The sequence below is a fragment of the Macaca mulatta genome, chromosome 1 (genome assembly GCF_049350105.2).
Source record: "Macaca mulatta isolate MMU2019108-1 chromosome 1, T2T-MMU8v2.0, whole genome shotgun sequence".
NCBI classification, from domain to species: Eukaryota; Metazoa; Chordata; class Mammalia; order Primates; family Cercopithecidae; genus Macaca; species Macaca mulatta.
In genome coordinates, this window is record NC_133406.1 from 122,319,635 (window position 1) to 122,339,895 (window position 20,261).

General features: G+C 36.4%; 1 protein-coding gene across 3 annotated transcripts in view; it reads right to left on the minus strand.

The window, feature by feature from the left end:
• Positions 1 to 399: 399 nt before the first annotated feature.
• WDR3 (WD repeat domain 3) overlaps positions 400 to 20,261 on the minus strand; it is a 30,536-nt gene continuing 10,674 nt past the window's right edge. For 2 of the 3 annotated variants that reach the window (XM_015147316.3, XM_077992293.1), the window contains exons 7-27: positions 19,101 to 19,214; positions 18,816 to 18,917; positions 18,227 to 18,324; positions 17,531 to 17,638; positions 16,442 to 16,672; positions 13,892 to 13,985; positions 12,693 to 12,794; positions 10,978 to 11,063; positions 10,682 to 10,817; positions 9,922 to 9,978; positions 8,775 to 8,875; positions 8,444 to 8,555; positions 8,162 to 8,296; positions 7,828 to 7,878; positions 7,282 to 7,347; positions 6,725 to 6,817; positions 6,196 to 6,243; positions 5,467 to 5,510; positions 3,614 to 3,742; positions 1,857 to 1,950; positions 469 to 1,236 (exon numbers count right to left, since the gene is read on the minus strand). In XM_015147316.3, coding sequence (XP_015002802.2) covers positions 1,081 to 1,236; positions 1,857 to 1,950; positions 3,614 to 3,742; positions 5,467 to 5,510; positions 6,196 to 6,243; positions 6,725 to 6,817; positions 7,282 to 7,347; positions 7,828 to 7,878; positions 8,162 to 8,296; positions 8,444 to 8,555; positions 8,775 to 8,875; positions 9,922 to 9,978; positions 10,682 to 10,817; positions 10,978 to 11,063; positions 12,693 to 12,794; positions 13,892 to 13,985; positions 16,442 to 16,672; positions 17,531 to 17,638; positions 18,227 to 18,324; positions 18,816 to 18,917; positions 19,101 to 19,214 — 2,157 coding nt within the window. In that variant the 3' untranslated portion in view covers positions 469 to 1,080. 3 annotated transcript variants of the gene reach the window in all.

Consider the following 20,261-nt stretch of genomic DNA (forward strand, 5'->3'; position numbering starts at 1 on the left):
TATCACAATGCTCCCAAAAATCAGAGAAAAGTGATGACATTACAAGAAAAAGCTGATTGCTTGATAGGTATCATGTTGAGGTCTGCAGCTATGGTTGCCTGCCACTCCAGACAGACAATTCATTTTATAAACAGATGATATACACTTATAGTATGGATAAATACAGTAAATGTATTTTCTCTTATGATTTTCTAAGTAACATTTTCTTTTAAGAATACAGTATACAATATATATATAATACATCAGTAAGGCTCCCAGTCAGTAACAGGCTACTAGTAATTAAGACTTCGGGGAATCACAAGTTATATGCAGATTTTTGACTGTGCGAGGGGCGGGTCAGCACCCCATCACCTGCATTGTTCAAGCGTCAACTATATATGTACCTACACACACACACACACACACACACACACACACACACGTGTATTAATTCCTCAGAAGCCCAGCCAAGCATCTTAGCTTGGCTACTTTTTAATTAGAAACAATTATTTTATTCAGAAAAGTATAAACAGTTATCAATTAGAATCTTCTTATATACAAATATAACTTGCAGAAAGTTAAGTCTGAGGAGGCTATTCTGGGTACTTTTTACAGTCCTTTTTAGTTCTAAGAGTCCATGATACTGCATTTTTATGGCCAGAGAGCAATCAATTATGCACCTGGTTGTCTCAATAGGCAGTAAAACCTAATATAAATAAATGGCAAATTATCTGCCATAAAAAAATAAGAAAAATTTTTGAAATGTTAATTTCAACTCCAATGAAACATATACCTAATTAAAACAATTATTTATTCCCTGCTAGAATATAAAGGGAACAACAAGCTTGAGCTGCAAGGCTCAAGCTTTGAGAGCACAGAAAGATTTTTAAACTAATCATGCATTTTAAGTCCAAGAAATGGAGCCAGCCCATAATCTCATGTTGGAATTCCCCCAGGCAAAGTTGGGAACCACATCCTGACATCGTCTGCAATGTGATCTTCTGTTATTTGGTATTTTTAAGATGACGCCAACTCTTCTGTGCTTAGTTTAGGAGTCCTTTTAAGGAAAAAGTTAAAAAAAAAACCCACCACATTTCACTTCTAAGTCAATGTTAGAATCAGCTTCTCCCTCTTTTTCCTCTTCCTCTTCTTCTCTTCCAAGTGGCTAGTAGCATCAGCAAAAAACATAACTTCACTTTTTGCCTCGCATTCCCTCTTGAGATAATCAAGACCAGCCATATTGAAGCCGATAACATCCTGGAGTGCAATACAAGAAATATTAAACATTTTTCTCCCACTTCAGTTCATCACAGCAGCGTATGAGAGTTAGGGGAACCAAAGCTTCAGGTGTTGTTACTTATCTTTCCCTCATTAAGAACTTTTCTTGTTTGTTTTTTCTATTCCTACTAATTCCAATGAAAACTATCTCAAATATGAATTTATCGGTGGTAGGTACTGCTAAAGACAAAGCACAGCAAGACTATACTACTTCTTTTTTTTTTTTTTTTTTTTTTTTTTTTTTGAGACGGAGTCTCGCTCCGTTGTCCAGGCTGGAGTGCAGTGGCCGGATCTCAGCTCACTGCAAGCTCTGCCTCCCGAGTTTATGCCATTCTCCTGCCTCAGCCTCCCGTGTAGCTGGGACTACAGGCGCCCGCCACCTGACCCAGCTAGTTTTTTGTATTTTTTAGTAGAGACGGGGTTTCACCATGTTAGCCAGGATGGTCTCGATCTCCTGACCTCGTGATCCGCCCATCTCGGCCTCCCAAAGTGCTGGGATTACAGGCTTGAGCCACCGCGCCCGGCCAGCAATACTATACTACTTCTAAATCACACTAGGAATTTGCCTCATTATTTTATCTCTATACAAAGACACTTACCCGGACTTGGCTGACTTTTGAAATAGTTGTTTCCCTTAATTTTTCTATCACTGGCACAAGCATTTGATTGCTAGTGATCTGTCCAAAGTGAATCCTAATAGAAAAACAAAACACAGTCATGTTGAACCTAACATGGCTAGACACAGTAAACAGATAAAATATCAAAGCAACAACAAAATATACATTATAGAAATGTTTCGAGCAAAAAAAAAAGCCAAAGAAATTTCTTTCTCTACTATTCAGGTCAATTTGATGATAACTTAAAAAATACTGTCCTAAACCTTATGACACATTCAACTCATTTGCAAAGGCTCTTTTCCCAGCCCAGCAACTTGCCAGTGGCTACAGATTTTGAGTGGTACTTTATGGAAAACTCAAAGACAGAATGAGCCTTCTAAGAAATGCTAACTCAAAAAAGTTGCATTAATACTTCTAATAAAGCCATAGCAAAAAAGAGAGACATTCATGAGAGATTCAAACTCTGACCCAGAGTACCGAGATATCCTTGATGACCCTGCTGTACCTGTCAGGTAGCACCCATCTATAATCCTCTGATACGCTATAAGTATTCAGGGTTTCTTGTAGAACCAGCGACCCTAATTCAATAGCACATATGCCATAGCAGTAAAAGAAATTATTAGTAATATGGTTAAATATGAAGTTATGTCTTTACAACTTGCCCCAAATTATGAATATGGCAACAAAACATACTCTTCTTCTTTTCTTGCTACTATCCTGGATAGAGTATAAGAAATGGAGGGTTAAGAATCATAAAACCAGGCCAATTCATCAAATACCTATTTGGTCAATTCACTAAATATACCTGTTTAACTATCTGGCACTGGCTGACCAGTTTTTGTCTTCATAACAGTATTTGAAGGAATATTCAATTTGTCTCCATCTCTGTTCTCTGCTGTAACAGCTTGAGAATGAGGGTGAGAGATGAGTAGAATATCAAGTCTTTGTACATCTATTCTTCTCAACTACCTATTAACAGAATTCTTCATATTTAAGAATACAACCTAATGAACATATTTGCTTTATGTTTCTTAGTTTACCTCTATATATGCCCCTACATTTCCATTTGCACCTGTAGAGACCAAGATAAATAAACTGACTTCCTTAAAATGTTGGTATAAGGACAAAGCAAAACCTGTTAGCTTACACTAAACACTTTAAAACAGGAATGTCCACCCTTTTGGCTCCCCTGGGCCACATTGGAATAATTGTCTCGGGCCACACATAAAATACACTAATGATAGCTGATCAACAACAACAACAAAGAAATCATAAAAAAACATAATGTTTTAATAAAGTTTACAAATTTGCATTGGGCCACATTCAAAGCCGTACTGGGCCACAGGTTAGACAAGCTTGGCTTCAAATAAACAACAAATGAGGCAAATTGGCCAATCGTAATTGGCTTTTGCTAAACTGACTAGAACCAAAGCTATCTTAGATTGTAACACAGAGGCCTATGACTGAGTAAGGATTCCTGAGCAATGTATTACCATGACTTCTTACTTAAAGAGGTGGGTCATCATGATCCTTGTTTTAAAGGCAAGACTGATTGCTTAGGCTGGTAGCAAACTCCTAGGCTCCACCCACCTCGGCCTCCCAAAGTGCTGGGATTACAAGGGTGAGCCACCGAGTTTGGCATACTATTTCTTAATCCCCAAGTGTTGACAGCTTCAGTTAAGGTAGTACTGAAGCAGTTCTGCTGAAAAGACATGGTATTCTTTAGAAAAGGATGTTACCTGAGGAGGAAGAAGAGGCACCTGCATATAAGTTCAACATCAGAGCCCAGCTGAATGAATTCGTTAAAGAGTTTAAGAATGTCTGGGACATAAGAAAAAGGCAGCACAAGTAGAGATTCTTCCAGTTCACTGAAAAAGAAAAAATAGATATAAAAATGCCGCATTTGTTAACATTGTTAAAATGGTCAATTTTTAAATCTTTCCCTTTATTACTTTTTCTACTGATTTTATACTTGAATACACCTTGTGTAGAGTTAAATATTCATCTATAAGCTAGATGACTCCCTTTGTTTTTTGTATTTAACATCTTAATCTATTTGGAATGCATTTTGGTCAATGGCATGATGGGAAAATCTAACTTTTTCCCTCCAGATAAACAATTTCTCCAAAGCCTTTTGTTGAATATTCCATCTTCATATGATATTCTTTTACCATATATTGAGTCCATTAGAGTCTATTATGATGACTTATCCTGACATGATGATTGATCCTGATACCAATCCTACACTATTTTAATTTTGCTAATTTTGTAGCCTTTTAATCTGGGAAAATAGTTCCCTCTAGAACTAGCTCAAGTATTATTTCATCAATTCCAATTTAAAATCTTAAGAGGATATCAAATGGGATTACAAACCTATTAATTAGGAAACATTAAATCTTTAAAACACAGAATCTTCCTATCTTCAAATGTATCATAACCTCCACATTAATCAATTTTCTTTTACATTCCTGTAGTGAAGTTTCATCTTTATCCTAAGACAGGTGTTATTTCTTGTAAAGAATATATATGTTAAAAAAAAAAAAAAAGAATATATATGTAGATATTGTGGTTCATTATGAAAATGATAGCCTTCAGTAGTTCAAACTCATGAATGAAATCAAAAGGAAAATCACCAATAATATAACAATTATTGCAAAAATGTATGACAAAGAAAATAAAGTATGGTGCCCAGGCTGGTCTCAAACTTCTGGTCTCAAGCGTCCTAAAATGTTGAGATTACAGACATGAGCCACTGTGCCCAGCCAGAGTTCTTTAAAAAACAGTAAAATAATACTTAAGAGCAAAAAGAGATAACTAAAAATTCACAAGAAAAAATACAAATGGTCAACAAATATGCTGAAATTTTAACTTCATTAATAGTCAAAAGAAATGAAAATAAACAATATTACCTTTTGCCTCTCACACTGGCAACAAATTTTTTAAAGCCTACTAAAAATCAGTATAATCACCCTGGAAAGTAATTTGGCAATATAAAAAAGCTCATGCCTACTGGTCAGTTATTAGGCTGCTAGGACTCTTAAGAAAAATAATCAATAATGATGACAAAGATATATGTGTAAACATATTCAGTGAAGGCATTGATAATAGCCAAAAAGGAGAAACAAATGCAATATCCAGTAATTATTCATACAATGGAATAATTCTGAATCCAATGAATTTTTTTTTTTTTAACAATATGAACAAACAAATGTTCAGGAAATATGTGAAAAAGAACAGAATATAAAACTTTATATATTATTCCAATTGTGTATGTACATAGAAAAGAAGCCAAAATATAAAAAAAAATTAACAGTTGGTGCTTCTAATTGAATTATATATTATTTCATTGCCTACAACATAAATCACTCCCTTTTATTTGTCCTTAAAAGCATCTCTCTTCATACTTTAGAAGGAACTTCCTAGTTCTAGCACTTGAAAAAGAACATTATAAATTATTTCCCATCAAAACTTTTATATAGTTAAACCTATAAGAAAGATAACCATCAATTATAATTTCTATTTATTTCCCATTCAGATAAGCATTTCATAAATGCTGACAGATTATAAAAATTGTGCACAAGGACTCACTCACCTTGACCTGATGCCTTTAAAAATCTCTAATACATAAGCTGAAGGCTATAAAGGAAGGATTAACACCATTAGTGAGACTCTTGGTTGGTTTCTACTAAAGTTCTCTAATTTCTATCTCCTATAAAACAGGAACCCCTCTTTCTTATTTCAGAAAAAGTATTCTAAAATGGTAAGATCTGCATGAGTTTAGAGTAAGCCAGATCTCGGTTCACAATCAAACTATGTCCCTTACCAACTATGCTACAAGTCAAGCCAGATTCCTTATCTATAAGGTGAAGATACCCTGACTCACAAAATTACTGTGATGAGACATGCAAGTAAAATACTAATTAGAGATTACTAGATAAACATACATTCTCCCATTATTCTTCCCCTCTCTCTTCTTTATCTCATCAGACTGGTTTCTGTCAACTTTCCCTCTGAAGGCTGATTCGAAAGTTAATTTAGATGAACAGAATCTTCACAGGGCTTTGGACACTAAACATAAACAAGCACTAGAAAATAGAAGAATGCCAGTCTAGTCCAATCAAAAAGGCTGGCTTGGGAAGTTACACTAAAGTGGTGCTTTTGAAATACAAAATATCTTAGAGAATGCCAAGATTCAAAAGAGACTTTTAAAGACGAAGTATTCCCAGTAATCCATCCCCAAATCATAATGCCTCTACTTCCTTTCTCGTCCTTGTAAGTAACTTTGAATAACCAAGGGGAAACCATTAGACATTTTACTTACTGAGATACTGCCATAAGCCATTAGGATGGGGTTGGTGGGAAGTGGAACCTATGAAGAAATTATTAAATCAAGTCATTAAAAAAACTGAGACTTGTATAGCATTTGTTATAGACAGAGTGGTAACAGTATTTTATAATTTTGAAAAGAGAAAAAAGAGACCCTAAAAAACTGACAGAGTGTAAAAGAATTATCAAGCCTGTTAGTTTCTATAGTATTCATGAATGAGCTGGAACAATGTATTTTATCTAGAAATCTGAAATGGTTACCCTGCCTCCCAAACCAAAGTAGGAACGTGAGTTTCTACTCAAGACAGTAATCACCTCAATCTGTAATTTCCTTTCCTTCGCTTTCACTAAGACCAAGTGCCCTTCTTCCCACAGTTCCTCAATTTCTTCTAATGTAGTGAGTTGGAAAGATTCTACTCCATTTATTGCATATCCTGATCTTAGCTAATAAATCCCAAAACAATGGTTTTTCTCCTTGGGAAATCCCTTTATTGATACTGTAACTTACTATACTCTCTTATTACCTCTTTCCCTGCAGCTTTACAAATGTCTTTGTGTTCCTTCATTTTTGCAGTTTCTTCTCGGTACAACTCAATAGCCTCCATAATCCTCTCAGCCTACAGATGATGACAAAGGAAAGAAATCATCACAACACACTCCATCATCCCAGGACACTGAAACTGGAAGAGCTGACTAGAAATTTGCCAAATGAAATAGCTTCAATCCGTTTAATAAAGATGTGCCAATAGAGTGCCAAAAAGCGTTTAAAGACATTTTTGGTTTTCTTATTTTTTAATGTACAGGGAGAAGACTAAGTGTCGTGGACTCAGGTGGGATGATACCTAGACACTCTGAATAGGGCAGGTCCCAGGAACACCTGAAAGGAGCACATACTGATCAAAGAGATTCAGGACTACTCCCATCTTTGGTTACAAGAGAAGAAAACAGGTTATAATCCCCATCTTTAAATCTCATGAACTTTTTGCCAAAAAATGGCTTTCGGGTTGATACAGAATAAAACTTTCACTAAAAAGTTGAGATCTTATTAAAAAACGAGAAACCACATTCTATATCAACTTACTGCTTTCACTGTTTCGATAGTTTTTTTTCCAGTAAAGTAACTGTCGCCTTGAGTCTCTCCTGGAACCTGCCAGAAACAAAGAAATCTTTGAACAACACTGTTGACCAGAGTTAAAGAGCTGATAAATTAATCTTACATCCATATAAGAACAGCTATTATTATTTTATGAAAATACTAACAGTGTTACCAGCTACCAGTAACAGTACTTAGCATATGTATTATCATAAGAATATCTTGCACATGTTTAAAAAGAGAATATCCAAATTTTCTAATGTTTATTTTTGCTCTACAGTGAATAAAATAATTCCCTAAAGCCTCAATTGCCAGAATGATAATTATTCAATAGCAAATTTGGTCAATCACTTGAACCACAAAATTGGGATATACAGCTGAAGAGAAAGAATCACACAGATTCTTTATCGGCTGGTGATACCTTCAACTTCTAGCCTCAATTTTAATCCTATTAGAAATTCTGGACATTATAGTCAATTTCAATAAGATAACTATATATGGGGCATAATCTCAAGGTCCCCCAAATTTACTTACTGCTGGTTGGTCTTCTTTGGCCACACTCTCCTCATATTCTGCTTCTCTTTCCTGCCATGAGATAGATATACATTAATTTGAGAGGAAAAAACATGGTCTCTATATAAAGAGAAATGAGGCAGCAAGACGGTGCTTCTTTGACAACATAATCCCCCTAATGGCATCTTTATCTCTGCCTAGCTTCTGAAATGGGTGACAATGGTCTTGAACAGATCTCCTGAAGGTTCTTGGACTTGTAATGAATGAGGTATAACTGCACTACACAGAAAACTTCAACTAGGACAGCCTGTCAGATACCCACTGGCATATTTGTAACCAAGCCTAAAGTTCTTACCATTTCCCTTTCTTCCTCAAGAATAAGAGGCTCCCTTGTTCTCTCCCAAAGTCTCAGAGATTTGTCATGGGACGATGATACAACATAGTCTCCACTGGGGCTTACAGCCAAACACCATATTTCCTGGTGATGCCCCTGGAGGGGAAAAAAAAAAAACAAACAACAACAACAAAAAAAAACACCTCAAGAATATCTCATTCATAGACCACTCTTAGTGGGTAATGTAAATATTCTTAAAAGTATTTTTTAAGTACTGAGCAAGCAAAGCAGGCATGTGGTTACCTCCAGAGTCTGTATGTGTTCAAATTTGTCTGCATCCCACTGTTTAATCTTATGGTCTTTTCCAGCAGTGAAGAAGAGGTGAGACTTGGGTACAAACTGTAGGTACATCACACTGAAAAATGACAGAAATATTAAAATGTCAACAAATTCCAGGTTAGTAAAAAGAGTTTTACACACATAAATAGCTTTTGACTAGCTAGTTCTAGACTGTCTAACTGTATTTTAGAACTTATATCACTGCCTGAGAACACTGAAAAATAGATGCAGATGCTCAAGGAAAGTGATACTTACAGATAACTCAAAGGGAGGCATCTGAAAAGACTATATGTACCTGTCATCATGCGCAAAGAGAGACTTGTGGCAGTCCCCAAAGTCCAAACCCCAGATTTTCACATTCCTATCAGCGGAGCCAGTTGCTATAAGTGCTCCATCCTATGGCAAATAAAAGTAAAATATTACCTTGATTTTTGAATTCTGTATATGAATAAAAAGGTAACCAGAATATTTAACCCATTTCTTTCAAACACATTAAAATGAAGCCAAAAAACTGATTTCATCTCTACTAAAAACACTGAATTCTTTGCTCTTACCTACAGAGATACTTAAAAAGCTTGTTAAGTAAAAGCATGAACACTGTGGCTTACATACTTTCATATTGCCACAGGGCAGTGCTATGCCTTGATGTAGGGTTATCTATTTACTTTTTTAGATAGGAAAAAGATTCTCTAATCTCTGGCAGGGGATTTGGAAAGAAAGTGGGAGAGAGAAACAGAAGAGAAGCCGAGAAAGCCTCTATTAGAATGTTTATGTATCCCACGTTCCCTATCACTATTTCTCTTATCTCTCCTATTTCAATGCCTGGTTCAAATGGTTGTCAATATAAAAAAAAAAGAAAGAAAGAAAGATATTTAACACTGTAACTTAACATTGTTAGTACATGATCACAGACAGCTATGAGGTCAGCTCCTTTCACACAGAATAGACATTATTTTTTTGAGATGGAGTCTCGCTCTGCAGAATAGACATTTTTTTTAATATACATTGCCACTTCTAATCAAAACTAGATATTGGGAAATAAATGATTTTGGTCAAGAGACCAAAAGTTTACATAGTGTAAAATACCATAACTATCCAAATATAAATCCAAGCTCCTCAGCAGCATTATCCTTCAGAACAAAACGGAATGCCTTTTTAAAAGTCTTTCATATTTTAGTGTACTCTACCAATTATAGTATTTTAAACAACAAAGTACTATTTGGGAGAGCTACAAGAAGGATAGAGATAATATTTGCAAAATTATTCTGAAAACATTAAAGTAATATATATAAGACACAATATATATTAATTTGAGACTGTTTTTAAAGAAAGAATGATGATAAAAACAAATAATCTAAAATGAAGATATCAAGCCAGAATTAAGAAAGTATCTGCTTCAGAAAAGACAACTATTACTGAGACACTATTTGAACTTTACTTACATAAGAGATGTCCATGCATATAACAGGTAGTTTGTGTCCATACAGTGAGAGAAAAAACTAAACATTAAAAAAAATAATAATTAATGTCTGTCTATAAAATATGGGTATAATTTATAACATGTAGGTCTAAAATATAACTTTAAACACATTTTTAAATTGCTTTATATTTGTATTTTCAAAGACAACCCACAAAAGACAGCTTTGTAGGAGTACCTGTGTCCACTACACAGATCCTCCATGCACTTGCCAAAAATACTGCAGTATAGTGGAGGCAAGGAGGCCCCCAGAAGCTTACTGCCTCAGTCAGATCTCTGGATCTCTTCACTGAAAAGATTCCAGGGCACTTGTTTCACAAAAAAATTCCCAGGCCCAACCTGGTCCTCTCAACTCTCTGGGTATAGGGCTCAGTAATCTGTATTTTTAAAAGCAATCTAGATGATCCTAATACATAGCCAAGTGTGAAATCACTGCCCAGGACACCTAGCAATGCTCTATGACTACTTAGTATGACAGAATTTTCTGTCCACAAGATTTTTTGAACACATGAAATATAACTTGCTTTAAACAAAATTCATGAACGATAGAATTATTTTAAAATGCTAGCTTCCCTAGTATACTTACATTGCTTTGATTCACACACACATTTTTAGAAATGTACTACTGCTGGGCACAGTCAAGGCCACTTCTTTATAGCCTCAACCCAAATTCTTAAGGTCAGTGAGTCAGAAAGGGAAAATATCCCCGGGCATAACCACTCTACCTTTAAAGTATCAACATAGAAAATTTTCACAGTACAGTCCAGCAAAGACACAGCCAATAGCTTTTGATTGGGAGAGTAACTGACACACAGAACATCTTCATCTAGTTGCAAGGTTCGGGTTTGCTTCACAGAAAGTCTAGCACCACAAAAAACATCAAGAAAAAAATAAATGAGTATACAAATTCAGAAAAATCCTAACTCTTTAGAGCACAACAAACGATACAATATGTCAAAAGGCCATTCAATAGCTCCCAATTTTCACTCCAAAAAATGGGTACAAAAAAATATCTACTCACCTCTTTTGGGTACTATTTTCATCTTTCACTAACTCAAAATCCCAGAATTTGACAGATTTATCTGCACCACCTGTCACAAAGCCACGCTGAAAATCAAATGAAATTTCAATTAAAAACTACTTTAGCATAAAAACTTTGCTATGAAGATACATTTTAAAAGTCTAAGAAAGTATTTTCATTTAATGTCCTGGGATAAAAATTAAGAAAAATGTGGTTCTCCCTAGCTCCTTTCACTGCTCTTTTGGGTCTGCTGCCACAAACCTTATGTGAAAATTCCTACCATCGACTAACATAGGCAGAAATAATAATAACTTATGAAAAGTTCTAGTTATACTATTATCTAGCATCAAGAAGAAAAAAAAACTCTCAGTAAACTAGTTTGAAAAATATACATAGAATGGAAAATCTACGTTTGTTTAAAGTATTCGCCTCAGAAGGATATAAATTTAGTCTGCAATGTCCCTGCTTAAAATATGTTGGAAGCTGTTTTCCATTATCAAGAAAATTAGTCTCGTTACATGGTAGTGTTAGTGTAAAGTACATAGAACACTGGATCTCAAGTGTCTGTTCTGCCACCTCATAGATTTATAACACAAGGAACAACCTTTCCGTAATCCCTAGTTTTGTTGAAAAAAAGACCACACAGTTTATGGAAAAGATAGAACACTCTACAAATGCAAGATTTATTACTATTTTAGACTCACGGCTGTTTTGTTTGGACCCCAAGTGGTATTAAACACTCTAAACTTCAGAGATTTTTTTCCAAAACTAAGATCTACTTTCAATGGATGAAAATTTTCTACCATTGAGAATATTTAAATAAATGGGCAAAATTTCTTAAGGTGTTGTCAAAAATAAAAATCTCAAGATTTTCTTTTTTTTTTTTTTTTTTTGAGACGGAGTCTCGCTGTGTCTCCCAGGCTGGAGTGCAGTGGCGTGATCTCGGCTCACTGCAAACTCCGCCTCCCGGGTTCACGCCATTCTCCCGCCTCAGCCTCCCAGTAGCTGAGACTACAGGCGCCCGCAACCACGCCCGGCTAGTTTTTTGTATTTTTAGTAGAGACGGGGTTTCACCATGTTAGCCAGGATAGTCTCGATCTCCTGACCTCGTGATCCACCCGTCTCGGCCTCCCAAAGTGCTGGGATTACAGGCTTGAGCCACCGCGCCCGGCCTAAAAATCTCAAGATTTTCTAAGCAACAGCCCCATTACTAGAATAAGCATACTTTTGCCAGGAACTGCTCTGAAGGTGAGCACATATTTATTGACTTGTAAGGGCTAACGTACTTGCTAAAATTACTAAATTTGTACAGTCATAGATGTTTGTTTGGGAAAAAAAAGGAGCAGCAAAGTCTACTCAGTTCTCTGCATCATGTTGCCCAAGAGAATATTTCCCCTTAAGAAGTATTACAAAACATTGGCAAAAAAAATCACGAGGGTGAGCGATTGATGTCATGTTGCTGATAAGCAAAAGTAGCCAAACAAGATTTCATTTCATAATGACAGCTAGTCATTTACCAGGTATATAAGAAGGCATCATGTATGAACACTAAAGATTAGACCAAAACAAAAAACAAAAAACAAAAAACAAAACTCAGGCTTTCTTTAAAGAAACCCTGAGAGAAATCTTTCTTAGCAGCAGTAAATCTTGATATAAGAATTGAGAACTGTGGCCAGAGGGCTGAAGTCCAGGGCTTTAAAATCTGGTTTAGTTACCTGATCTGGAGAGAGGGACATGGACCATAAAGCTCCATCATGTGCATCTATTGTCTCCAGCAGATTCCCCGAGGCCAAGTCATAAAGCTGCAGCTTCCCTGTCTGGGAAGACACAAAATGAGCACAGCTCCAGTGAACATACTTACAACCTCCATGATTCATGCCTGCACAATTTAGAAAAGACTTCATAACCAAGCTGCAAAAATGTGATCCATTGCTTAGGAAATGGATTCCACATTCCATGTTCTATATTTCCTATTTGATTAAATACTATTAAATCCCCTACTGATGTGCTGAGTTAACCTTGGCAGGGCTGCCATGTGTATAAGTATGGAATAATACCACTGTGCAGTACTGGACGCATTACTTTCATTGGTTCCACAACTTCAAAAGGAAAATATCATGACCACAGGCAAATCAGAATAAACAAAATAGCAAATGCAAACCTAAAAGCCTTTAAAGTTTAGCCAATCCTTTAAATGGATGATCCTCTACAGTTATTGGCTTAACCAACTCTTTTCCACCTGCTTTTCGTTTCCTCCTCTGCAATACATTGACAATAAGAAATGGGATCTACCTACAACACTGAAGAAGGCAATGAATTTTTAAAAATATCTTAATGGCATGAAAGCAATCACTTTAAAATTCCTATTTAGAGGTCTGTATATGCCATAGTCATGGTGTCGGCATGTATGCTAACACACACACAGAGGCAAAGCCTGCTCTACAATGAGCTTCTTCTACACAATGTGGTACAGACAGCATAAGCGTTTCCATGTCTGCTTATTTCCACGTGGCTGTCTCCCAATCTGACTAGCACCTAGGAATGAGGACTTGATCAGTTTGTCTTTACTGAATGCTTCTGTCTGCCAAGCATGATATTAGGTACATAATAATTATTACCCTTAATATATTTTATCATTCATTAAAACACAATTACATATGTGCTCATAAAAAGATGCATGAAAGGATGATCACCAAATGTTAATGGTAGTTATCTCAGGATCATGATTTTAATTTTCTTCTTCATAATTTTTAACAAAGTAAAACTTCAGTAAACAAAATATGTAATAAACTAACATCCTCCTAGATTACTTAGCTCCAGTACATCTCCAATATGCTAAAAAGAACCAGATTTCTTAATTTTATGAATTTTTAGTAGAAAAGATCCAGATATCCCAGAAAAAGTCTCCATTTACCTTTGTTCCTATGACCACCTGTCTATCACCAGGTACAAAGAATGAGCAAAGTGCATATTCACAGGTCATTGTGCGAATACACTGCAGTGTAGACCTATGAGAAAGAAAAAATAAAGAACTCATGTTAAGAGAATCTGCTTCCCCATTTTAGAGGTCAGTGTGTAGGTTTCGATGCACTTACTCATGTTGACAGATCAACATAGAAGAAGACAAAAGTCTTAAAAACCCTTGACTCACATACAATTATAGTCATGGGAGAAAATACTAAAGAGCACCAAACTTTGTTTACTTTATAAGGCCTCCAAATCCTAAGGAACAGAAATCACACAAAAGCAGGGTAGAAGTGTCTGTTGGGCTCCACAGAGCCCAATCTGCCATTACCAAGAAGTGAGTGAGTCTGAAGGGTTACAAGTCAAATTAGTACATCATTACAAATATCCCTACATTTTTTATAGGACCACAAACATTCATTAATTAAACAAATATATATCAAATGTCCACTTAACACACATTTACTGAATGCCCACTACATACCAGGTACTGTTCTAGGTGCTGGAGATACAACAGTGGATGAAACAGCAGAGGTTCCTAATCTCACAAAGGTTAACATTCTTTGGGAATAATAAATATGTAAATATTTGGTATATCAGATGATAGGTGCTACAAAGAAACATAATGCTGGGAGAAGGGGATGAAGAGTTCAAGGAGTATGGTAAGAATGATAGGACTGTCATCTGATAAGACACAGAAAAAGCTTATGGATAAATGGGGAAGATGGATCCAAGCAGAAAGAACAGGGACATTCTTATTCTGTTGAAGGAATAGCAAGAAGGCCAGTGTGGCTCTAGTGGAGGAGAAAAGGAGAGTAGTAAGAGATAAGGTGTGTAAGGTAGGTAGAGTGAGATGGAACTATCGGAAGTGATCTAACTTCCACTATAAAAAGATTACACTGGCTACTGTGTTGAGAACAGACTATAGAGGGGCAAGCAAGAAAGCAGGGACACCAGTCAGGGGGCTATTACAATAACCCAGATGAGAGATGACAGTGGTTTGAATGGGGCAGTGGCAGTGCAGGTGGTAAGACGAGGCTGGATTCAGGATCAGTTTTGAAGGTAGAGCTGATAGGATCTGCTAATAGATTGGATGAATATGGGATATGAAAATCAACAATGGGCTGGGTGCGGTGGCTCATGCCTGTAATCCCAGCACTTTGGGAGACCGAGATGGGTGGATCACTTGAGGTCAGAAGTTCGAGGCCAACATGGTAAAACTCTGTCTCTACTAAAAATACAAAAATTAGCCAGGTGTGGTGGCACATGCCTGTAATCCCAGCTACTCGGGAGGCTGACACAGGAAAACCACTTGAACCCAGGAGGTGGAGGTTGCAGTGAGGCGAGATCACATCAATGCACTCCAGCCTGGGCGACAGAGCGAGACTCTGTCTCTAAATAAATAAATAAATAAAAGAAAATCAAGAATGGCTACAAGGTTTAGACTACAACAACTGGTAGCAAGTAATCATTTATTAAGATAGGGAAGTCTGAAGGAATAGCAGGTGGGAGGATTTTTGGAGACATGAACATCTAAGCTTGGTTTGGGACACATAAAAGTTTGAAATGCTTAATTAGACATCCAAGTGGTGACACAAAGTATTTGTATACATGAGTTTGATGTTTAGGGAGGAGGTTAAAGCTGGATATAAATGTATGTGTCATCACACAGAGAAAGCTACATGACAGGAGATTACATAAAGTGAGTTTAGATACACAAAAGGCCCAAAGACTCTACCCTAAAGTACTCTAACACTTAGACGTCATAAAGATAAGAAGGATGGAGCGAGGACTGAGAATAAATAGACAGCAAGGGAAGGGGAAATAATGAAAGTCAAAGAAAGTGTTTCAAAGAGAGGAAGTTATCAATTCAAGGAGAGAGCATAAAATAAAGCTTTTAGCTCACTGGACTTGGAAACGTGATCACTGATGACAATGACTGTTTTGCTGAAACAGTGGGGACAAAAGCTTGATGGGAGACAGATGAAGACAGAATGGAAAAAATGGAATCAGAGAATGGGGTAGTAACTGGAGAGCAATGCAGGGTGAGAGGGGGTTATTATTTCCTTTAAGATGGGAGATATGATCATTAGCTTAAAGGTTTTGGAGATATTTGGTTTGACAACAGAAGCAAGGTATAAAACTGTCATCTAGGAAAGTAAAAGAAGGGTGAAAAATTAGGGTACAATTACTGGGCAGCACTAACAGGCTGCTTTTTATTAAGTTTAAAGAGTAGGTAGTATGGTTGTGTGTTTTTCTCTAGCCAAGTACAGTTACAAGCGCTAGACATGGAATAAGCTTGCCTTTTTTTTTTTTTTTGGCACATTTTAAAAGGCAACTTTTTCTTCTCTAAGCTCTACAGGCTAATGGCCCAAACACACTAAAGACAATTGTATTGAGGGCCTTAAGAAGTTAATAACTAACCCTCAAGAGTACCAAAAAAACTTAAAAGTAAAGAAATACTACTAAATACAGCTATATAAAACATGATTTCACAAACCTGTTCCATATTTTAATGGAATCAGCTGCAGCTGAAAGAACAGCAATATTGTCTGAGCTGAATGACAAAGTCCGCACATCACTACGATGACCCCCAATGGTGATTCTGCTTGTCCTGACAGGCTGAGGAGTAGGCAAGGATGGATTCAGTGAATACAGTTCCACCAGGTTGTTCTGCAGCAAGAAGACAGCCTTTAACTCTCCTTGAGGTGAATGAATCAAGTCAAAGGATCTGCATAAGAAAATAATCATAAATGTTCTAGCTACCATCTTAGCTCACAAGGTTAACTTTTTCCAGGAAAAGGCTTTGCAATGTCCTCTATCTATATAAAGCCTGAATAACTATACATAATTTTTCAAATAAGAGTGCTGTAAGGCTGGGTGTGGTGGCTCACACCTGTAATCCCAGCACTTTGATAGACCGAGGTGAGTGGATCACTTGAGGTCAGGAGTTTGAGACCAGCTTGGCCAACATGGCAAAACTCCATCTCCACTAAAAATACAAAAATTAGCTGAGTGTGGTGGCACAAGCCTGTAATCCCAGCTACTGGGGAGGCTGAGGCAGGAGAATTGCTAGAACCTGGGAGACTGAGGTTGCAGTGAGCCGAGATCATGTCACTGCACTCCAGCCTGGGCAACAGAGTAAGACTCCATCTCAAAAAAATTAGGGGAAAAAAAAAAAAGAGTGCTCCGAGTATTGAGTAGGCTTTTAAGTCAAAAAAAAAAAAAAAAAAAAAAAAAACTAGGCTCAGATCCTGGTTCTGATACATACCTTCGTTTTGTGTATGTATTCTTTATAAGTGACTTTATATCCTTTCTGAACGTGGGGCACACTTTTTTTTTTTTTTTTCAATTAGCCACAGGAAAAGACAGTAAATGACTACCTAAAAGGGTACTACAATAATCCAAATACAAGACAAAAAGTGGGCCCATGGTTAGGGCGACAGGAGCACAGTGTGACACAGATGTCTCACGACCACTGTCTCCAAATATATAATTCATAGACAGCTTACAAATAGCATGAAAAAGCCAATAATACTTGGTAGCCGACTATTTCTATGATAACTTCAGATAATTTATTTTTACTTACTTGATTTTGGCAGAAGTTTTGATATTAGTCACCCGCTGGATTTCATCTTGCAGACTCATTTCAACATTAACTTCAGGATCTTCCTCCTCTCCTTTGCAAGAATGTAATCTAGAGGGAAGAAGAAAAGTGTATCATGCTCTTATTTTTCTAGAAGCAGCTTTGCACTTTGAGTTCAAAATCTGGCCCCTCGACCGACAAACTGTGTGATTCTGGAAAAGTCACTTAACCACACAGGATTACCATGAGAATTAAACAATGTAGTATAAGTGGAAATGCTTTGTACACTACAATGTCATAAAGTATTATTTCACTTAATAGCTACCCTTAAGAAATGGATTCTGAATGCAATAGCCCATAAAATTTCTTGTAACAAGGTCCTTGTAATTACAACTATTCCACTGAAACGTCTCTGGTTATTTTTCTAATTTCAGGACTTTTTAGAAAACTCATTAACCTGCACTTAACAATCCAACCATGTTAAATAAACCAGAATAGGTCTCAAAAGATTTGCTGAATCAGATGATTTTCTGTCTCTCTGAGATTTGACAAATTTGGGTTATCGGTACCTCACAAGTTCTTCTTTAACTTTTAACGGTAATTGATAAGAGAGTAAATATTAAAGAAGCCAGTTTTTTTCAGTAACATGGGACCTATCCAGGATATTTCATTATTAATATAAGTATTAAGAAAACATACTTTGCTTTCTTTCTAGCTTTCTTCATCTTCTTGTCCATTTTCTTCTTAATTTCCTCTTTGGAAAGGATACAAAACAATTCTAACACAGAATCAGTTCCCTAGAAAGGCAAAAGGTTAATGTGAGTCAAGGAGAGGTAATCTGTAATTTACCTAATTCTCAAAAGTAAACAACAATATTTATATTTCTTCCCTTAGTTAATCTCTCTGGGTTTGCTATCTCATCTGTAAAATGAGGATATCACTTCCTACTTGTAGCATTGCTCTGAAGGCTAAACAAGAAGTTAAATGCTTTTAAATTGCTTAGAAGAGCAAGCATTTAATAAATGGTTGCTAATAAAAATAATATTGGTGTAAAAGTAATTGCGGGTTTTACCATTACTTTTTAAATTACTTTTCCAATTACTTTTTCACCAACCTAATAGTAATTATTATTTCTGTTGTTATGCTAATAAAGCTAGAGATTATAGGTCCACACAGTGAATTATTAACATGAGTCAAGAAAAAGTCATCTTTACATTGAATATGAAAGAATGAGTATTTGAAAGGAACAGCCTAGTCCTTGTTATTTTCTCCTAAGTATGGTACTCACATGGCAAGCAAGAATCCTGCCTGTCTTCTCGACTGCAAGGTTTACAACTCTGTCTCTTCCTTCCCGCATTATGGAACCAGCTTTTCTACATGAAAGGATTCGCTACAGAAGAAGCAAGAGCAGATGAAGGTTAGATGTAAGTTCTGCTGAACTTCTGAAAAAAATATAATTCTATTAAGTGCAAGTGACAAAAATATTCCCTAAAGTGATGATTCCCTAAAAATCTGCAATTCTTACTTTCCCACTATTCAACACAATTAAACTTAAGAAACGAAAATGAATTACATCCTCAGGGGCTTCATCCATCTCAAAGGTACCATCCTCTGCCTCAAGAGTATCTTGTACTCCAGGAGAAGATCCTTTGATTTTCTTGGGGTCTGGTTCTTCCAGGTCTTCAATCTGTTTTATAAAAATGGGAAAATAAAAGCTGAAATAGTATGTTCCAGGAGGTATTTTGTTGTTGTTGTTGTTGGAGACAGAGTCTTACTCTGTCGCCCAGGCTGGAGTGCAATGGCATGATCATATCTCACTGCAGCCTTGATCTCCTGGGCTCAAGCCATCCTCCCACCTCAGCCTCCCAAATAGCTGAAACCACAGGCACCGCCATGCTTGACTAATTTTTAAATTTTTTGTAGAGACAGGTTCTTGCCATGTTGCCCAGTCTGGTCTCAAACTTGTGTGTGGACTCAAGTGATCCTCCTGTCTCAGCCTCCCAAAGTACTGGGATTACAGGCATGAACTACTGTGCCTGGCCCAAGAGGTAACTCTTAATCCTGAAGACTTAGAAATCTTTCTTATGGCCAATAATAGCTTCTAATCTGTGATCTCCCTTATCAAACCTCTTCAGTAGCAGGGCAGGTATCAGAACTTATTAAAAACTGACTACATAATATACAAACAGAATACTACTCATTATACTATCTCCAAAAACTTTCTATAGCATATGGACTACTGTTTAGTGACAACAGTGAAAAACGACCCCACTCTTCACTAACTTCAAAATTTTCTCTGTATTTAGGTGAAAGGTCGACCATATTGTAGAACAAAAAATTCAAATTGGCATTAGGAACTGCAAAGGCATCGCAAGACAGGTTGATACATTTTCTCCTTAAATAAAAGATAACCCCTAGCCTACTAATGTAACTCCCATCAAAATGGCTGCTGGACACCGCACACACCGAAATTCAGCTAAACCTAAGGTCTGCAAGCTTTTCTTCTATGTAAATTCTTTGAATGTCTAAGAAAAAGTTACAGATCTTTTCAGAATATACATATTTATAAACGTAAAATTCTACATATATGTTTGAGGAGAAAGGTTCACAGATATTCTGAAGGCCATCCAAGGACCCCCAAAGGTCCAAGAATATCTGATTAAGAGTGCCACAAAATAAAACATTAGTATTATAAGAAACTGTAAGCCTAAAGCTAACCTGAGCTCAAATAAAT